Genomic DNA, 21,844 nt, shown 5'->3' with positions numbered 1-21,844 from the left:
GAAATTTTCCTTGACCTCAGGAGTGGCCATCTTATATCTTTATGTTAGCAGAGCTCAGCTTCTGCCACTAGCTTTGTCCTTGGAGTGTTTAGGTGAGACAAAAACTTCAATTTTATTCCACTTGACATACACCACCTGTCCAGTCCAGGGGTGCTGGAGTGCAGCTCCAAAGCCAGGGAATCAACCTGAAGAGATGGGTGCTGTCGGCAAGAAATGATGCAGCCTCTCAATTTTCTTGGGCTGCGTAACTTTATTTCAAGCTTAAGATTCTTTTTATACTTTAACAAAAGCATTAGGTCAGAGGTTTGACATTTTCAATTTCCCCTCACCCAGATTTATTGTCTCCATAAATCATTGTTGTCCTTCAAGCAGAGTTTCTGGTTCATGATGCTCTCAGAATAGTATTTACTTTAATTCGTGATTACATTGTAACTCGTGCTTAAGTCTGGGCTGCATACCACAAACCTCAGCTCAATTCTTATCTTTCTAAGTCCTGTTTGCCTCTAGTATCCTAAGCTTACTATTTCTTAAAAATGGCTTCTAGCTATTAATATCTCTAAAGTTCCTAATCTCTATAAGCTATAGTAGAATATGCTAATATTACAACATTCCTTAAATCTTTAGCGTCTAACTATTTTAATTATTCCTAAGGCCTAAATTCAGCAAACTCCTTTGCCATGGTGGCATGTCATGGTGCAGAGGTCTGACAGAATGTGGTCCACTGGAGAAGGGAATGGCAAACCACTTCAGTACTCCTGCCTTGAGAATGCCATGAACAGTATGAAAAGGCGAAATGATAGGATACTGAAAGAGGAACTCCCCAGGTCAGTAGGTGCCCAATATGCTACTGGAGATCAGTGGAGAAATAACTCCAGAAAGAATGAAGAGATGGAGCCAAATCAAAAAGAATACCCAGCCATAGATGTGACTGGTGATAGAAGCAAGGTCCAATGCTGTCAAGAGCAATATTGCATAGGAACCTGGAATGTCAGGTCCATGAATTAAAGCAAATTGGAAGTGGTCAAACAAGAGCTGGCAAGAATGAACGTCAACATTCTAGGAATCAGTAAACTAAAATGGACTGGAATGGGTGAATTTAACTCAGATGACCATTGTATCTACTACTGCAGGCAGGAATCCCTCAGAAGAAATGGAGTAACCATCATGGTCAAAAAAAGAGTCTGACATGCAGTACTTGGATGCAGTCTCAAAAATGACAGAATGATCTCTGTTCGTCTCCAAGGCAAACTATTCAATATCACAGTAATCCAAGTCTATGCCCCGACCAGTGATGCTGAAGAAGCTGAAGTTGAACAGTTCTATGAAGACCTAGAAGACCTTTTAGAACTAACACCCAAAAAAGATGTCCTTTTCATTATAGGGGATTGGAATGCAAAAGTAGGAAGCAAGAAACACCTGGAGTAACAGGCAAATTTGACCTTGGAATGCGCAATGAAGCAGGGCAAAGACTAATAGCATTTTGCCAAGAAAAAGCACTGGTCACAGCAAACACCTTCTTCCAACAACACAAGAGAAGACTCTACACATGGACATCACCAAATGGTCAACACCGAAATCAGACTGATTATATTCTTTGCAGCCAAAGATGGAGAAGCTCTATACAGTCAACAAAAACAAGACGGGGAGCTGACTGTGGCTCAGATCATGAACTCCTTATTACCAAATTCAGACTTAAATTGAAGAAAGTAGGGGAAACCGCTAGACCATTCAGGTTTGACCTAAATCAAATCCCTTATGATTATACAGTGGAAGTGAGAAATAGATTTAAGGGCCTAGATCTGATAGATAGAGTGCCTGATGAACTATGGAATGAGGTTCGTGACATTGTATAGGAGACAGGGATCAAGACCATCCCCATGGAAAAGAAATGCAAAAAAGCAAAATGGCTATCTAGGGAGCCCTTACAAATAGCTGTGAAAAGGAGAGAGGCGAAAAACAAAGGAGAAAAGGAAAGATATAAGCATCTGAATGCAGAGTTCCAGAGAATAGCAAGAAGAGATAAGAAAGCCTTCTTCAGTGATCAATGCAAAGAAATAGAGGGAAAGAACAGAATGGGAAAGACTAGAGATCTCTTCAAGCAAATTAGAGATACCAAGGGAACAATTCATGCAAAGATGGGCTCGATAAAGGACAGAAATGGTATGGACCTAACAGAAGCAGAAGACATTAAGAAGAGGTGGCAAGACTATACGGAAGAACTGCACAAAAAAGATCTTCATGACCCAGATAATCACGATGGTGTGATCACTCATCTAGAGCCAGACATCCTGGAATGTGAAGTCAAGTGGGCCTTAGAAAGCATCACTATGAACAAAGCTAGTGGAGGTGATGGCATTCCAGTTAAGCTATTTCAAATCCTGAAAAATGATGCTGTGAAAGTGCTGCACTCAATATGCCAGCAAATCTGGAAAACTCAGCAGTGGCCACAGGACTGGAAAAGGTCAGTTTTCATTCCAATCCCAAAGAAAGGCAATGCCAAGGAATGCTCAAACTACCGCACAATTGCACTCATCTCACATGCTAGCAAAGTGATGCTCAAAATTCTCCAAGCCAGGCTTCAGCAATACATGAACCGTGAACTTCCTGATGTTCAAGCTGGTTTGAGAAAAGGCAGAGGAACCAGAGATCAAATTGCCAACATCCTCTGAATCATGGAAAAAGCAAGAGCGTTCCAGAAAAACATCTATTTCTGCTTTATTGACTATGCCAAAGCCTTTGACTGTGTGGATCACAATAAACTGTGGAAAATTCTTCAAGAGATGGGAATACCAGACAACCTGACCTGCGTCTTGAGAAACCTGTATGCAGGTTAGGAATCAACAGTTAGAACTGGACATGGAACAACAGACTGGTTCCCGATAGGAAAAGGAGTAAATCAAGGCTGTATATTGTCACCCTGCTTATTTAACTTATACGCAGAGTACATTATGAGAAACCCTGGGCTGGAGGAAGCACAAGCTGGAATCAAGATTGCCAGGTGAAATATCAATAACCTCAGATATGCAGATGACACCACCCTTATGGCAGAAAGTGAAGAGGAGCTAAAGAGCCTCTTGATGAAAGTGAAAGCGGAGAGTGAAAAAGTTGGCTTAAAGCTCAACATTCAGAAAATGAAGCTCATGGCATCTGGTCCCATCAATTCATGGCAAATAGATGGGGAAACAGTGGAAACAGTGTCAGACTTTATTTTTGGGGGCTCCAAAATCACTGCAGATGGTGATAGCAGCCATGAAATTAAAAGATGCTTACTCCTTGGAAGAAAAGCTATGAGCAACCTAGATAGCATATTCAAAAGCCAACAAATTTCCGTCTAGTCAAGGCTATGGTTTTTCCTGTGGTCATGTATGGATGTGAGAGTTGGACTGTGAAGAATGCTGAGCGCCGAAGAATTGATGCGTTTGAACTGTGGTGTTGGAGAAGACTCTTGAGAGTCCCTTGGACTGCAAGGAGATCCAACCAGTCCATTCTGAAGGACTGGACTGGGATTTCTTTGGAAGGAATGATGCTAAACCTGAAACTCCAGTACTTTGGCCACCTTATGCGAAGAGTTGACTCATTGGAAAAGACTCTGATGCTGGGAGGGATTGAGGGCAGGAGGAGTAGGGAATGACAGGGGATGAGATGGCTGGATGGCATCATGGACTTGATGGGCGTGAATCTGAGTGAACTCTGGGAGTTGGTGATGGACAGGGAGGCCTGGTGTGCTGCTATTTATGGGGTCGCAAAGAGTCGGACACGACTGAGTGATTGAACTGCACTGAAGACCTAAATTCAACAAACTCCTTTGCCATAAACACTTTCCTCACAAATAGGCTTCAGATAGTAATCCCATCCATGGCCTCAAGCTGCGGCCTATGTGCTCACCCTGGAACACTCTTTTGCAAAAGTCCTTGAACAAATGTCAATGATTAACTTTATGAATTATTCTCTGAGCACAGCTACAGAAGGTTTTGTGCCTTCTCATGCTCCTCTTACGAACAATAAGCACCTTAATATTCTTTTCAGTAAACTCAGCCGAGGAGAGGAAAAAACAAGGCAGAAACACAAGGCCTAACTCCTTCATCCTGTGTCCGTGCCTGCAGGACAAAGAGATGGAGTTGGGGCCATGCCTCCATTTTGTCAGTAACGCCTAACGTGGCTCCAGACACAGGGGTCCATCTACCACCTACTTCAAAACTGGAACAAAGTTAGAAATGTAAGAATGTTCTGCATACCTCCCGGGGGTGGGGTTGGGTGGGCGGAAACTTACGGGAATGTTGAAAGTATAGGTGTAATATTTGTTCTGAGGATAAGAGGAATATGTAAGGCTTTAATTCTGGTATCTTCAGAAAACCTGAGCAAACTCTCAGGTCCTGCAGAAACCACTTACTATAAAAGAAGAAATCATATTCAAATAACACTCTTTAGAGTCCTGAAGATTTGCAATGCTCAGATGCAACACATCTAGAAAACACCATGCTACTTTACCAGCACAAATAAAGATGAAACAGGTTCTAGAGATGGTTTCAACTGAATGCCAGAGTCTAGAGTTAAAGCCATTCCCTCTCCTAGTTGGTCATGGGATGATTGACTGACACAAGACGTCAAATGATGTGTTTATTTGTATTATTTATTTTCCAAGTAAATATTTGGCCTTGGGGCCATCATTCAAATATCCTTTCTCATTAACGCATGTAAGCCAAATGTAAAATAATGAGTAAAGTCATTTTAGGAAATTCAAAAGCATTACTTTTAAAATGGTGTCTTTAAAAAGTGTGTGTGTTTTTACTTAGAATAAAATTCCTGAGGAACAGATTTTAGAGGCTCTATTTTTGTTTTATGGTTTAATTGTAATGTAACGAGGAGTAAAATATTAATATAAAGTAAAATGACTTGGCTGGTTTAAATTAATGTTCTAAATTGAAAGTGTATTTAGTTTGGACTTTGCTATTTCAGATAAAGCCTAAACTGATGGGTGGCTCTGCTTCATCTATTTAAGATGGAACTGTCTAAGGAAACAACCTGGGAAATTTTACATTGTAGTAGAGAAGCAGAGAAATGCTTATTATACAGAACAGCAAATGTTATGCCTAACGACTCTAAGAGTTTCTATGGAGGGATAGATTTGGACCTAGATTTGGAGGGAAAGAGGCTGAAAGGAGTGCCAGGGAGGGCTCCCTACAAAGGCTGAGAACATATGGAATCAGTTTGGATTGAGGTTTCTTCTACTGATGTGGTTCAGTTCAGTTCAGTTCAGTTGCTCAGTTGTGTCTGACTGTTTGCGACCCATGAATCGCAACACGCCAGGCCTCCCTGTCCATCACCAACTCCCAGAGTTCACTCAGACTCACATCCATCGAGTCAGGGATGTCATCCAGCCATCTCATCTTCTGTTATCCCCTTCTCCTCCTGCCCCCGATCCCTCCCAGCATCAGAGTCTTTTCCAATGAGTCAACTCTTCGCATGAGGTGGCCAAAGTACTGGAGTTTCAGCTTTAGCACCATTCCTTCCAAAGGAATCCCAGGGCTGATCTCCTTCAGAATGGACTGGTTGGATCTCCTTACAGTCCAAGGGACTCTCAATAAATATTTACCCATGAATATATAAGTTAGTTACCTTTCTTCCCTGAACCTACTCTTTCTATCTTGACTGGCAGCAATACCTAGTACCCTGGGAGTCATCAGATTATCTGTCTTCATTTTCCACAACTGTCTGTCACCTCTTCTTATCAAATCTACCTACAGTTCATCTGTAGAATTCTTTTCCTTAAAACACAAACATCAGCAAACCCATATCCAAGTAGAGTGAAACAGAGTTAAGCAGCAAAACATGTTAATAAAGAGAAAATGTAGGGATTGGTGTGCTGGAGTTAGCTCACACAGATCTCAAGAGTGGAAAGTTATATGTCCCACTTTCCCACTTTGAGTTCAGTGACTTCACTCTGGCTATTTGAAATTGATCATGGTGTCATGTGGGAGTATTTCCACCACAGAAGTCAATGTTTACCACAATTTGGAGTTTTGTGTTTTTGTTTTTGTTTTTGTTTATGTTTTTGTTTTAAAATCCAGTTTAGCAGAACACCACTGCTTTTAACTCATAAAAAGTTTGTAGCATGAGGTGGTCTCTAACAAAGTGAATTCAATATTTGAACTGCTTTAAGGAAAAAGGATTCAGTTTGTTCTATATGGTCTCAAAGAGTGATGTGAGGGGCAGCAGGTGAACATTTCAGGAAGATAGTGTTCAATGTTGGGAAATCTCTGAGACTGAAAGTGTCCTTTGGGGTGGGTGCCCACTTGGAAGGTTGTAGGAGTTGAATGACTCTTTACAAGGACCTTCAAATTTAGCAAATAAAAGTACAGGATACCTAGATAAATTTGATAAATAACCCTAACTACTAAATTCTTATCATTTTTTTTAAAGCTAAATTCAAAGACATTAAGAGTGCCCTGATTAAGCCAGTAGAGGAAGCAGTACAAAACCATCAATAGGACATATATTGTGTATACAGAATACCTGACAAGCCTGCTGCTTAGAGTATTTCCATCTATGAAATTCTATTTATTCCTATGAGTAGTGTTTTCACTAGTGCTAGTAGACCCAATTAACTTCATTGTCATATCAACTAGATTAATCAGAGCCTTTTCTGGGAAACTCATAGTAAGTCTAAGTTCCATATTATGTTACTTGAAAATAATAAAAAAATTTTTTGAAAATGCTTAATTCCAAAATCTTACTAATACACTTGGGCTCTCCTTCCTAGCACTCTCCCAACCCCACCTCAACCTCCAACTCCAGTTATCTGATAAGAAAGAGATTTACTGGTAGAAAGTTTTAGTTTCCCCTCATAAGCTTTGTCAAGTTGAGAATCTGTAGCACATAGACACATCTCCAAGATTCAGTCATGAGTTTCTTGCAGGCAGGGGCCATACCTTAATCCTCCTTGAACCTTCAGTCAGTAAGCAATGTTTAGAACCTGGTGCCTTTAACCAACATTTGCTAATTGAATAAATGTTCCACCTTCCATACCTAGCCTGATTTCCGTATGTCTGGGCCTAGATGTCAATAGTCTGGATATCAGTTGTTCAGTAAAAAGGGGAGAGAAGCTATGAATGAGCCTTGAATGTAACTGCACTGTAAAGACCCTCTCATTGACTATATATTCATATATTTATACCACTTGTCTGTGTCTTTAGCCTCTGTTTCCAGCATAGTCACCTATGCTGGAACATTCTCCTGTTTCCCCAGTGCTATTTAGAGCCCTTGTTCAATGATATGCCTTCCAGCACCCCTCCTCCCCCAGAGATGAGACAGTGTGATCACCATACCTTTTTCTCATCCTTGTCATCACCATCAGTTTCTTAAGACATGTCTTATCATTCATTAATGACATTGGGAACGTGCATTGGTAAACCCCAGCTCACTCATCGCTCCACTCCTGTCCTCAATCTAGGCAATTCTGACAGTCATAAAAATGGCCTTACCCATACCCTGCCCACCTCACCAATACACACGCCTAGGTCAAACCAGCCACACAGTTTCTGCATTCTGATTTGCTGAATGGAGCTGAACGAAACCAACTGTCACCATTTCAAACTATGAACGTTGATATTTCTAGTCTAACCTCAGCTGTATCTTTCAATGCTACATGATAAATGTATTCATCCTTACTGGACTCTTTTCCTATTTTCTACAGGAAGGTCTTATTGATTTTATCAAACTTCTAATTCCATCTCTGCTTCTCTAATTCTCATGAGATGTCGTAAAAATAACAAAATAAACCACTGAAAACTCTCTTATGTTCTCCTGTCACTGCCTCAAAATATCTCAGTAGCTTTAACCTGCCTTTCGTACTGTCCTTCAGGAAAACATGTTCCTCCTTGAGCAACCTAACTCCTCTCCTCAAATATATCATCTCACTCCTACAGTCCCGTTGGACCTCCATGAAACTCTTAGCTTCATTTTCTTCCTCCGCTCTGGCTCTGTCCCTTTTTCTATCAAGAGCACCATCAAGGACCTGCTCCATATCACGCTCTCCAATCCCAATTTTCTCAAACTAGTAATTTCCACCTATAACTCTATTTCCTTCACTCCCTCTCACTCCTGAGCTATTCTGTAAAATTCTGTTAGTCTTCCTTCATTTCTTTGTTGAAAGTCATTCATGCCTAATTCATGACTGTGGTTCAGATCATAAACTCCTTATTGCAAAATTCAGACTTAAATTGAAGAAAGCAGGGAAAACACTAGACATTCAGATATGATCTAAATCAAATTCCTTATAATTATACAGAGGAAATTACAAATAGATTCAAGGAATTCTATCTGATAGAGTGCCTGAAGAAATATGAACATAGGTTTGTGACATTGTACAGGAGACAGTGATCAAGGCCATCCTCAAGAAAAAGTAATGCAAACAGGCAAAATGGTTGTCTGAGGAGGCCTTACAAATAGCTGAGAAAAGAAGAGAAGCTAAAGGCAAAGGAGAAAAGGAAAGATATACCCATCTGAATGCAGAATTCCAAAGACTAGCAAGGAGAGATAAGAAAGCCTTCCTCAGTGGTCAATGAAAAGAATTAAAGGAAAACAAAAGAATGAGAAAGACTAGAGATCTCTTCAAGAAAATTAGTGTTCCAAGGGAACACTAAATGCAAAGATGGGCACAATAAAGGACAGAAACTATATGGAACTAGCAGAAGCAGAAATATTAAGAAGAGGTGGCAAGAATACACAGAAGAACTATACAAAAAAGATCTTAATGACCTAGATAACATGAAGGTTTTATCACTCATCTAGAGCCAGACATTCTGGAATGTGAAGTCAAGTGGGCCTTAGGAAGAATCACTACAAACAAAGCTAGTGGAGGTGATGGAATTCTGGCTGAGTTATTTCAAGTCCTAAAAGATGATGCTGTGAAGTGTTGCACTCAATATGCCAGCCACTTTGGAAAACTCAGCAGTGGCCATAGGACTGGAAAAGGTCAGTTTTCAATCCAATCCCAAACAAAGACAATGTCAAAGAATGTTCAAACTACCACACAACTGCACTCATCTCACATGCTAGCAGAGTAATGCTCAAAATTCTCCAAGCCCAGCTTCAACAGTATGTGAATCAAGAACTTCCAGATGTTCAAGCAGAAAAGAAAAGGCAGAGGAACCAGAGATCAAATTGCTAACATCTGTTGGATCATAGAAAAAGCAAGAGAATTCCAGAAAAACATCTACTTTCACTTTATTGACTACGCCAAAGCCTTTGACTGTGGATCACAACGAGCTGTGGAAAATTCTTCAAGAGATGGGAATACCAGACCACTTGACCTGCCTCCTGAGAAATCTGTATGCAGGTCAAAAAGCAACAGTTAGAACTGGACATGGAACAACAGACTGGTTCCAAATAAGAAAAGGAGTACGTCAAGGCTGTATATTGTCACCGTGCTTATTTAACCTACAAGCAGAGTACATCATGCAAAATGCTGGGTTGGATGAAGCTGGAATCAAGATTGCCAGGAGAAATATCAGTAACCTCAGATACATAGATGACACCACCCTTATAGCAGAAAGCAAAGAACTAAGATCTTCTTGATGAAAGTGAAAGAGGGAAGTGAAAAAGAAGGCTTAAAATTCAGCATTCAAACAACTAAAATCATGGCATCTGGTCCCATCACTTCATGGCAAATAGACGGGGAAACAATGGAAACAGTGAGAGACTTTATTTTCTTGGGCTCCAAAATCACTGCAGATGGTGAGTGCAGCCATGAAATTAAAAGATGCTTGCTCCTTGGAAGAAAAGTTATGACCAACCTAGACAGCATATCAAAGAGCAGAGACATTACTTTGCCAAAAAATGTCCGTCTAGTCAAAGCTATGGTTTTTCCAGTAGTCATGTATGGATGTGAGAGTTGGACCATTAAGAAAGCTGAGTGCCAAAGAATTGATGCTTTTAAACTATGGTGTTGGAGAAGATTCTTGAGAGTCCCTTGGACTGCAAGGAGATCCAGCCAGTCCATCCTAAAGGAGATCAGTTCTGGGTTTTCCTTGGAAGTACTGATGCTGAAGCTGAAACTCCAATACTTTGGCCACCTGATGTGAAGAACTGACTCCTTGTAAAAGACCATGATGTTGGGAAAGATTGAAGGCAGCAGGAGAAGGGGACGACAGAGAATGAGATGGTTGGATGGCATCACTGACTTGATGGACATTAGTTTGAGCAAGCTTCGGGAGTTGGTAATGGACAAGGAAGCCTGGCGGGCTGCAATCCATGGGGTTGCAAGTTGGACACAACTGAGTGACTGAACTGAATGAACTCATGCCTAATTCAGTGGCCTCTTTTTGAAAATTTCCTATCAGAATCACATATCTCCATTTTACAGGCTAAAAATTCAAACCTCAGAAAAGAATATGCCATGAGTAGTAGGGTTCAAGCCTAAAGCACTCTCCAACATCATATTTCTACTATATCTCTTCCCTTTCCTTGCACACTCTCTAGTGAACTATTCTCTTTGGACAAATACCCCAAAATAGCATTGATGGGTCAAAGTTTATGAACATTAAGCAAACAATAGATGTTTATTCAGTACCTATTATGTACTTGATATGTGCCTAGGTAGCCGTCAGTAAGTTTGCTAAGGAAACAACAACAAGACCAGAGAATTTTTCCCTATGTGTCTTGTAAACTTTGACATAGATGTGGGGAGGCAGGCAAGGAGGACAAAGAGACAGGAGAATTCAACAATCTCGAACAATTAAGCATGGTGAGTACTGTAATGAAGAACACACAAGTAACTATAAAAACATATAGCAGAGGCAATTATCTGAAGTCTAAGTTATCAGAGAAATCTTTTCCAAGGGAGAGATGTTTAAACAAAAATCTGAAGGAAACAAGGAATTAACCAAATGAGTGGAGAGGAGGAGAAAAGAGAATGTTATAGATGAACAGGGGAAATGTATAAAGGCCAAGAAGGTTAGGATTAGGAGCATTTTAGGAGTTGAAAAAGTGTGTCTGGTGAGAGTACAGTCTTTTCAATCTTCACATGCTGGAGAAGCAGGCATTAAGTGTCTTGTAGGTCAAGTTAACTAACTCTGGTCATTAAAGTGTTTTATCCAGAAGACAGATGATGTGACTCTTGCTTTAGATAGATCTCTCTGGTTCCAGTGGGGAAAGTAGATTTAAGAAAAGTGGTTCTGAGAGAACAGTTGGGAGGCTGTTGAAATAATACTCCCCCCACCCCCACAGAAAAACAAAAAACTAGTACATGTGAACAAGAAAAGCAAATATATTCAAAGGCAGAAAAGAAGTAGAGTAGACAGGACTTGGGGATTTATGGCACTAGGAAGTTTTTGATACACACTGCCAGAATAGTTCTCAAAAGGAGATCAGTTCTGGGTGTTCATTGGAAGGACTGACGCTGAAGCTGAAACTCCAATATTTTGGCAGGCCACCTCATGCGGAGAGTTGACTCATTGGAAAAGACCCTGATGCTGGGAGGGATTGGGGGCAGGAGGAGAAGGGGATAACAGAGGATGAGGTGGCTGGATGGCATCACCAACTCAATGGACATGAATTTGGGTAAACTCTGGGAGTTGATGATGGACAGGGAGGCCTGGCGTGCGGCAATTCATGGGGTGGCAAAGAGTCGGACAGGACTGAGTGTCTAAACTGAACTGAACTAAGTACCAATTCACACTGCCTTCAGCAGCTTTCATGTGTCCCCATTTAGTAGGACATATTGTCAGTCATTACAGGCACTAGACCTCTTTGCAGGAAGATATAAGTAACCACTGTCTTTTCTCAGATTCTAGAACATTACTCTGTCAAACTCACAAAATCCTTTACAGTACAAGGGAATGTATACTTTAAAAAATAAACATGAGGGAGAAGGAAAGCAAGAGAGAGAAAAAACCTCTCCTTAGTCTTCTCTTTGTTCTCAGACTTTTTGTTGAGTTTCTACTGGATTGGTAACTTCCACCAACCCCCAAAACGATGGTATTCAGGGATCTGTGCCTGGTTTCCTCTTTCCTCTTTACTCTTTCCTCTTTCACCATGAACCAGAGTTACTGAAGACTCTATCTTCTTCTACCGTCCTTATTTTCATATCTATATATAGATTTTTAGACCTTTTTTTTTTTCCAGTTGCCTACTGATCATCTCTACCAGGATAGTAATCCACCTCAATCCTACATTTGAAACAAATTTTATTATCTCCTCTACTCCAAATGGATCCTTTCCAGTGTGCTTTCTGTCTCACTTTGCAGCCTAATTATCTTATTTATCCAACCTAGAACTCATGGGATGACCTAGACCACAATGTCCACTTTACCAGTATATTTAGTCCATCATAGAGTCTGTCAATTCTTCTTTAGAAGTATCTCTTGAATTCCCTCATCTGCATTGTCAGGGCCATACTTCCAGTGCTATATCCAATGCTCAGTATCTTATCAAAGGCATTTTAATAGCTATCAGGCTGAGAATATCTCCACCATCTTCCTTTTTCAAGTTTTTCTTTTTTTTTAAAAGGACAAATTAGGCAATGTCACTTCAATGTGTAATAATTGCTGATAATTTCCATTTGCCTCATGACAATCTAGAACTAGTAAAACCTGAGCCTCAACCTACATATCCGGCCTCAACTCACCACAACCTAGATTCCAGTCACATGCAACCACTATTTCCCAAAGACACTCTCATGCAGTTCATTATGTCTCATGACAAAATTCTGTTTACCTCAAAGTCCAAGTCAAATCTTATCATTTTCTCAGAAGACTTTCCAAATTCTATCTCTTCCAAGTAGAACACTTTGTGATAATCTCAACTTTCTCTCTGTTCAAATGGCATTATCTTTACACCTCTATTTTACTACTACACAATCTCATGATTATCTAGTTCTCTCATTAGATATTGATCTCCTCAAGAGCAAGGATGTTGGAACCCCAGAACCCGACACACAGCTGGCCTGGCATTTGGTGTGTACTCACTGCATATCTAGGAAGGAGTAAAGGAAGGGGAAAGACTGGAAAGTATATGACAACATGGCCAAGAAAATTGAAAATAAATTTCCAAATACAGAAAGTGAGTCATGGACATTAATTTTAAAGAGTTGTTAGCCTCTGCCTTCTTCCCTCATTTTCATTTAATCCTTTCCTTTCTTCTTCAATTCTGTTTAGTTTCCTCCAACTTTAACTCCATCTGCAGTGCTAATGGCACTGGTCCACCAAGATTTAATTTGATTACTATTCACTTTCTTATGATACTAAGAGGCATTCTGACGCTGTGAGAAAAAATACTGAAATAAGAGTTGAGAAGATATATGAGTTCTAGATCATTAATTCCTTTAATAAATATTAATTGAGTAATTTATTTTTATTGAAGGATAATTGCTTTACAGAATTTTGTTGTTTTCTGTCCAACCTCAACATGAGTCAGCCATAGGTATAAAAAAAATTAATTAAAAAATGTTAATTGAGCTCCTGCTATGTGACAGATACTGTTCTAAGTGTTTGGGACACATTCATGAACAAAAAAGACAAAGGTTCTTGACCTTATGATGCATACATTCTGTTAGAAGGAAAGAGAGATGGATAATGAATAATAAACATAATAAATAAGTACTTTGGAAGGTGAGGATCACAGGTGACAAGTGGGGATGGGTGTGGGGAGAAGGCATATAGGTTGCATTTTTAAACAGAAAGTCTTCATTGAGAAGATAAGATCTGAGCAAGGAAAGTGATGGAATTACCTGGCACAGGGATTTGTGAGAAGAGTGTCTTCAGTTCAGTTCAGTCACTTAGTCATGTCCAACTCCTTGGGACCCCATGAACCGCAGCATGCCAGGCCTCCTTGTCCATCATCAACTCCCGAAGTTTACCCAAACTCGTGTCCAGTGAGTCGGTGATGCCATCCAACCATCTCATCCTCCATCGTTCCCTTATCCTCCTGCCTTCAATCTTTCCCAACATCAGGGTCTTCTCAAATGAGTCAGCTCTTCCCATCAGGTGGCCAAAGGATTGGAGTTTCAGATTCAACATCAGTCCTTCCAACGAACACCCGGGACTGATCTCCTTTGGGATGGACTGGTTGGATCTCCTTGCAGGCCAAGGGACTCTCAAGAGTCTTCTCCAACACCACAGTTCAAAAGCATCAATTCTTCGGCACTCAGTTTTCTTTACAGTCTAACTCTCACATCCATACATGACAACTGGAAAAACCATAGCCTTAACTAGATGGACCTTTGTTGGCAAAAAATGTCTCCGCTTTTTGATATGTTGTCTAGATTGGTCATAACTTTCCTTCCAAGGAGTAAGCGTTTTTAATTTCATGGCTGCAATCACCATCTGCAATGATTTTGGAGCCCAGAAAAATAAAGTCAGCCACTATTTTCACTGTTTCCCCATCTATTTGCCATGAATTGATGGGACCAGATGCCATGATCTTAGTTTTCTGAATGTTGAGCTTTAAGGCAACTTTTTCACTTTCCTCTTTTACTTTCATCGAGAAGCTCTTTAGTTCTTCTTCACTTTCAGCCATAAGGGTAGTGTCATCTGCAAATCTGAGGTTATTGATATTTCTCCTGGCAATCTTGATTCCAGCTTGTGCTTCCTCCAGCCCAGCGTTTCTCATGATGTACTCTGCATAGAAGTTAAATAAGCAGGGTAACAATATACAGCCTTGATGTACTCCTTTTCCTATCTGGAACCAGTCTGTTGTTCTATGTCCAGTTCTAACTGTTGCTTCCTGACCTGCATACAGGTTTCTCAAGAGGCAGGTCAGGTGGTCTGGTATTCCCATCTCTTTCAGAACATTCCATAGTTTATTGTGATCCACACAGGCAAAGGCTTTGGCATAGTCAATAAAACAGAAATAGATGTTTTGCTGGAGCTCTCTTGCTTTTTCTATGATCCAGTGAATGTTGGCAATTTGATCTCTGGTTCCTCTGCCTTTTCTAAAACCAGCTTGAACATCTGGAAGTTCACGGTTCATGTATTGCTGAAGCCTGGCTTGGAGAATTTTGAGCATCACTTTACTAGTGTGTGAGATGACTGCAATTGTGTTTTAGTTTGAGCATTCTTTGGCATTGCCTTTCTTTGGGATTGGAATGAAAACTGACTTTTTCCAGAGAAGAGTGTCTGCTGCTGCTAAGTTGCTTCAGTTGTGTCCGACTCTGTGCAACCCCACAGATGGCAGCCTACCAGGCTCCCGCATCCCTGGGATTCTCCAGGCAAGAACACTGGAGTGGGTTGCCATTTCCTTCTCCAATGCATGAAAGTGAAAGTCAAGTTGCTCAGTCATGTCCGACTCTTAGCAACCCTATGGACTGCAGCCCACCAGGCTCCTCCATCCATGGAATTTTCCATCAAGAGTACTGGAGTGGGGTGCCATTTCCTTCTCCAAGAAGAGTGTCTAGGCAATGCTAAAACTATAGCAAAGGAGGTAAAGGGGAGAATGCCAGGAATGTTTGAGCAACAAAAAGGCATGTGTGGCCAAAAGAGAGTAAGTAAAGGAAGAGTGTAGGAGAGAAAATCCAAGAGGCTAATACAGAGCCTTGTAAACTATTATCATCAGGATTTTGACTTTTATTCTGAGTGAGATAAGCGTTCTTTGCAGACTGTAAGTAGTGGAGTGGCATGATTTGACTTGAAGCCATTTGGCTTCTGTGTTAGAAACAGATTGCGGGTGAGAAAGGATAGAAGCTAGGAAGAAGTTGGAGGTACTTATCCCACAAAAATGTTGGTGGTTCAAAACAGAATGGTGGCTGAGAAAGGGAGAGATCACTGGTTTGCAGACATAGTTGTTGGTAGGACAACAGGATTTCCTGACATATTCAGTATAGGATGTGAGAGAAAGGGAGGAGTCAAAGGAGACTCCAAGATTTGGGGACTGAGACTTTAGAAGTAGGAAATTTTCATCAACTGAGGTGGGGAGGGCTGTGGGAACAACACACTTAGTGAGGGAGATCATGGGGAGTATGGGGACTAGCAGTTCAGGTTTGGACTTGTTGAGACTGAAATGACTATTAGATGTCCCAGTTAATGTGTTGAATACACAGTTGGATATATAAACCTTGAATTTGGGGAAGATTAAAATTTGGAAGTAGATAGTGAATCAGTCAGTCAGTTCACTCTGTTAGTCGTGTCTGACTCTTCACGACCCCATGACTGTAGCACACCAGGCCTCCCTGTCCATCACCAACTCCCAGAACTAGCTCAAACTCCTGTCCGTCGAGCTGGTGATGCCATCCAACCATCTCATTCTCTGTCGTCCCCTTCTCCTCCCACCTCAGTCTTTCCCAGCATCAGGGTCTTTTCAAATGAGTCAGCTCTTCGCATCAGGTGGCCAAAGGATTGGAGTTTCAGCTTCAGCATCAGTCCCTCCAACAAATATTCAGGACTGATTTCCTTTAGGATTGACTGGTTGGATTTCCTTGCAGTCCAAGGGACTCTCAAGAGTCTTCTCCAACACCACACTTCAAAAGCATCAATTCTCTGGTGGTCCAACTCTCACATCCATACGTGACTACAGGAAAAATCAGAGCTTTGACTAGATGAACACATTGTCGGGTCAGCAAAGTTATGTCTCTGCTTTTTAGAGAATTAATGAATAGATGGTTTTAAACCCATAAGACTGATAAGACGCCATGCATTTCAACCCAAATGCAATTACTGCTTACCTTAATCTCTCTGCTTCTCATTTCCTTCATCTCTGCAATGATAGGGTTAGGTTAAAGGAGAGATTTTCAGCCGTGTTCCATGGAGCACTAGTGTTCTGTGGACAGGACTACTAGGATATGAGAGATGTTTGTTCTCCTATTACCTAAGCCAACAAGCAATCTCACACTTTTACAGTGAAAATCAGATATACATTTGGAGATGGTGCAAGGTGATTTTTATAATATATATATATACTATCATGGACTAGGGTATTGTTGGCTGAGAAGATAGCTTTCCAGATGAAATAATGAATAGCATCTCATGAAAAAAAAAAACTACGTATATCTGCTTTATGACTGGTCAGCTATCAAAGGGGCATGTGTAAATAAGCATACAAAATAACAATAGCATCAGTTCAGTTCAATCGCTCAGTCATGTCCAACTCTTTGCAACCTTATAAACTGCAGCACGCCAGGCCTCTCTGTCCATCATCAACTCCCAGAGCCTACTCAAACTCATGTCCATTGAGTCGGTGATGCCATCCAACCATCTCACCCTCTATTGCTCCCTTCTCCTCCTGCCCTCAATCTTCCCCCCAGTACCAGAGTCTTTTCAAATGAGTCAGCTCTTTGCATTAGGTGGCCAAAGGATTGGAGTTTCAGCTTCAACATCAGTCCTTCCAATGAACACCCAGGACTGATTTCCTTTAGGATGGACTGGTTGGATCTCCTTGCAGTCCAAGGGACTCTCAAGAGTCTTCTCCAACACCACCATTCAAAAGCATCAATTCTTTAGGGCTCAGCTTTCTTAATGGTCCAACTCTCACATCCATACATGACCACTGGAAAAACCATAGCCTTGACTAGATGGACCTTTGTTAAGAAAGTAATGTCTCTGCTTTTGAATATGCTGTCTAGATTGGTCATAACTTTCCTTCCAAGGAGTAAGCGTCTTTTAACTTCATGGCTGCAATCACCATCTGCAGTGATTTAGTTATCCTAAAAATGCTTACCATACTCAGTATGTGCTCAAGGTTTCCTCTTTAAAAGATAATTACTGAAAATCAAATTCAGAGTCCGAAAGTTGATATTCTGTTTCTTTTAGGCCCAATTAATGATCACAGTTGAGTATTCAGAATGCCTTTGACCCTGACACCATGAACAACTAATTTTAACTGTAGAAAAATGCGCAAAAAATGCATGAAGTTATTGCTGAAGAACTTTGGAAATACTTCAGAGTCAATTACCCTCACTTTATCATGGAAGAATATGTGTGTGCTCAGTCACTCAGTTGTGTCCGACTCTTTGTGACTCCATGGACTGTAGCCCACCAGAACTGAGGCCCAAATGTCAAAGGTCATACTGGAACTGGAACATAGGTCATTTCCTGGCTCTTAGTCTGGTGCTTTTTTCATCTTACTATGCTATATGAAATATACTGTTTCATGGCTGCTTTAGAAATTTCACTGACATTTTAAATGAAGGCAGAAACCAACACTGATGTGTACTCTTCCTGTTTTCCTGATACATTAATTTTATGATCTTAATGTTTTCCCAATCCTTTATTTTACACTAATGTTCTTCCTATTTTCTCACAGTTCTAAGGATCATCCTTGCCATCATCTTTTGCCTGGTGTCTGGTGTCCTGATAGTGCTGCTGTTTATCCTCATCCGCCATGGGCCCTGCTGGCAGAGAGACTCTTATGGAAACCTATGAACAGATGGCTGAATAAGGGCAGACATGCCAGGCCAAACCCTGTGATGCAGCATTCAAAGGACAGTCTTCCACCTTGTGGGCATTGTGCTGCCCTTTGAATTTGCCTAGAGAAGGGTCTGAATTCACAGCAACCCAGGGACAGCCACCGATGCATTGATGAATGAACACCCAGATTACTTAGGTCTTCTCATTGTTGTACTCATCCTGGTATAGGCTTATCATTCAGCTAGAAGGAAATTCTGCAACAGATAATTGTGTTCTCTGGCACCAATGTCCAGAGGAAAATAAGAAGTGAAACTCAATCAGCATTTTGCCTCCAAAGAGCAAAAAATTACAAGGAATGACAAAGACACAGATTAAAGATTTGATAATGGGAAAAATTAGACTAGAAATAGTATTATATAGGGCTTCCCTGATAACTCAGTTGGTTAAGAATCCACCGGTAATGCAAGAGACTGCGGTTTGATTCCTGGGCCAAAGGAAGATCCACTGGAGAAGGGACAGGCTACCCACTCCAGTATTCTTGGGCTTCCCTTGTGGCTCAGCTGGTAAAGAATCTGCCTGCAATGCAGGAGACCTGGGTTTGATCCCTGGGTTGGGAAGATCCCCTGGAGAAGGGAAAGGCTACCCACTCCAGTATTCTGGCCTGGAGAATTCTATGGACTGTATAGTCCGTGGGATTGCAAAGAGCTGGACGCGAATGAGTGACTTTCACTTTCACTTTTTCAGGAGGATTCTTGAAAAATAAGACTCAATCAGAAGGTATACAAAAATTTCTTCTTTAACTCTTAAGTAGGTTTGCACACTCCTGGAAAGAAAACCCCACAGTGTTTGATAACTGACAGATTTCTCTGTGTGTGTCTGCCTATTCATACACTTATACACTCACATCTACAGTGAAGATGCTTTAGGTGTTTCATTCTCAGAAACTACAATAGCAACTACTTTAGCTCTTGATAATGTCGCTCATCATTTTCCTCACAATTTGTATAATGGGAAAAAACTAGAACATTCCCATAGCCATGGTTCTTTTTTTTTTTTTCACCTCCACTATTACAGCTAGATATTATTTGTAGTTCTGATGTCCTTATTTCATTTCAAAAGTAAGAGATTTTATTTTGATAAGGGCTACTCATGGTTATGATGAAATAATAATGTATTTTAATTTTAATTGCTACAAATATATCTGAATTTCTCAAATGATGAGATTGAAAGGAAAATGCACAGTAGGATGATAACCCACTTTCTCAGCTCTGCACTGGCTTTAGGCCATCAACTTGGAACAAGTTCTTTTAAATATCTTAAACATTGGTTTCATAATCTAAAACTGAAGAGTCTAAACTAAATGAACATAGAAGTCACTTCTAGTTCTCATGTTCTATATATAATTTTCTTTTCTCATTTTATGCTATGCATTGATCATTGCCCAAGCAAGCACTTTTATAAATGGTACCATTGTACTAAGCCTGAAATTTATTCTAAACAACTTTATTTTGTACTGAGCCTCCTATCATGGGAAATTCAATCTCATTCATTGGTAGGGTTCTTTACTTCCTCAGGTACTACTTAAGGTCCCAGAATGTACCTAGTGGGACAGAAACCCCACTAATAACCCACCCCATCTCATTGTCTCAGGAGTATTTCTTTCTCCTTGAATCCCACAAATTTCACCTACTAAAATTCAAGCACTTACCCCTCTCATTCCCACTTTCTACATAATTCTCACTAAGCCAAGACTATCACAAACAAAAGTCTTAGAAGGAGTTGTCATTTCTTGCCTCATATCCGCTGCTTCCTGCTGCAATGCAAAGGGCTCAAAGACAAAGAACTGCAAGATCTGGCTACATTCTCAGCTTGTGAAAGGGAAAAGCATCCATAGACAACCCAAAACCTACTACTTGACACTGCACTGCCTTTCAGAGAGATGAGATCCAGCTCCACTGGCCAGAACACAGGCATAAGTTCCCCCAGCCAGAAAACCATCAGAGGACACAAACTCCTTTTCCTGTAGAAAACTGGGCTTGTGAAAATATGCAGCATTGATACCTCTGCAAAACATAAGCAAGAAAATGGCAGAATATATTATGAGAGGGCACTATAAGTTATGGAAAGCCTTTTCTCAGCCCTGGCAGCTCTGAACTAAATCAGAACCCTGCTTATGCAGCAGGAAGGTAACAAAGCAGTAAACATCTTCTCTGAATAGGCTAGCTTATAAAGAAAGTAATTGTATCAAGCAGATAACAATGTGGAACACAGTGGGAAGGGAAGAGAAAAGAGTCTGGAGCAGGACAGAGTTGGAACTGAAGAGCTGGGAGAAGAAAAATTATTTATTTTTAAGGATTTTGTTTATAAGCATCTACTCAGACACAAACCATGTTCTAGGTCTTAATACTTCCTAATGCCAGAAAAGGATGGAAAAGGGAGAAAATACCTCCCCTTTTTGCAATAGAAATGTCACCAAAAGGTATTGGTTTATTTTCTTTGTTCCCTTTATCAGCAAAGCTAGAGTGTTGCTGTTATTTGCTGGCTTGACAGAAATGGAATCAAAACTTATACTGAATAGCCAGCCTTCTATTCTTCAGCCAAATACTGAATAAACAGACCAGCTTTTGCAACAGCTTGGTTTAATGATCCTAGACAGTTACTGTTCATGTCAGTACTGGGTCACAAAAAGGAAAGAGGGAGAATAGAAAGCAGCATTAGGAGAGAAATGAAGGTTATTTGGGTTAATATCAAATCAGTTCCTCCAGGAGGTAAGACTGGAATTATTAAGCTTCCTACTTCATATATATTGTAGTTATTTCATGTATTGTAAAAATTAATAGTTTGTAAAATCTCTATCCTTATTTAACAGAGTGCATTCAACTATTCTCAATAAATCATTTTATGATCTTCATAACTTCTTTGGACATTTTGATTTATTGATACTTAAAATTTTAAGTGACTCTACCTATCAAACATAGCAAGGTTTTGATGTAAAATCAAGTAAGTGTTAGCTGCTCAGTTGCGTCTGACTCTTTGTGACCCACCAGGCTCCTCAGTCCATGGAATTCTCCAGGCAAGATCACTAGAGTGGGTAACCACTCTTTTCTCTAGGGGATCTTCCCAACCCAGGGATCAAACTCTGGTCTTCTGAATTTCAGGCAGTTAAGTAGCCTCCAAAGGCTTGTTAGGATCCAGGGCTACTGCATGGTTCACTCTGGCCCCTCAATGGCAGGGCTGAAATTCAGCCCTCATAGTCCAAGTTGCTAGAGGCTTGAGAGATCCCCAGGGCGGCAAGTTAACAACAATGATGACTTTTGAAAATGATTTGCATTCTGAGCTAGAGGGAATCAGACTTTCTTTGGGGACATTTAAGTCACCACTCCCTGCCGTCTGGTTTATGTTACTAAATTCCCCATCTTCCAGGAAACCTGCAGTAGAAGATGTTCAAGACCACAGTCATGAAAAGACAACAGTAAGGAATGGTTGGGTGCCCTTTTCTACAAAAACTA

General features: G+C 40.6%; 1 protein-coding gene across 4 annotated transcripts in view; it reads left to right on the top strand.

The window, feature by feature from the left end:
• ACP3 (acid phosphatase 3) overlaps positions 1 to 21,246 on the top strand; it is a 59,720-nt gene extending 38,474 nt beyond the window's left edge. For 2 of the 4 annotated variants that reach the window (XM_012103427.5, XM_004003341.6), the window contains one exon: positions 18,232 to 21,246. In XM_012103427.5, coding sequence (XP_011958817.1) covers positions 18,232 to 18,448 — 217 coding nt within the window. In that variant the 3' untranslated portion in view covers positions 18,449 to 21,246. Of the gene's footprint in view, positions 1 to 651; positions 4,816 to 18,231 lie in introns of those variants that run through there. The other 2 variants (XM_042237091.2, XM_060395787.1) reach the window with 2 other exon arrangements.
• The last annotated feature ends 598 nt before the right edge of the window (positions 21,247 to 21,844 follow it).

The sequence above is a fragment of the Ovis aries genome, chromosome 1 (assembly GCF_016772045.2).
Source record: "Ovis aries strain OAR_USU_Benz2616 breed Rambouillet chromosome 1, ARS-UI_Ramb_v3.0, whole genome shotgun sequence".
Taxonomy (NCBI): domain Eukaryota; kingdom Metazoa; phylum Chordata; class Mammalia; order Artiodactyla; family Bovidae; genus Ovis; species Ovis aries.
The sequence above is the reverse complement of the archived record's forward strand: the minus strand, read 5'-3'. Positions and strand labels throughout refer to the sequence as shown.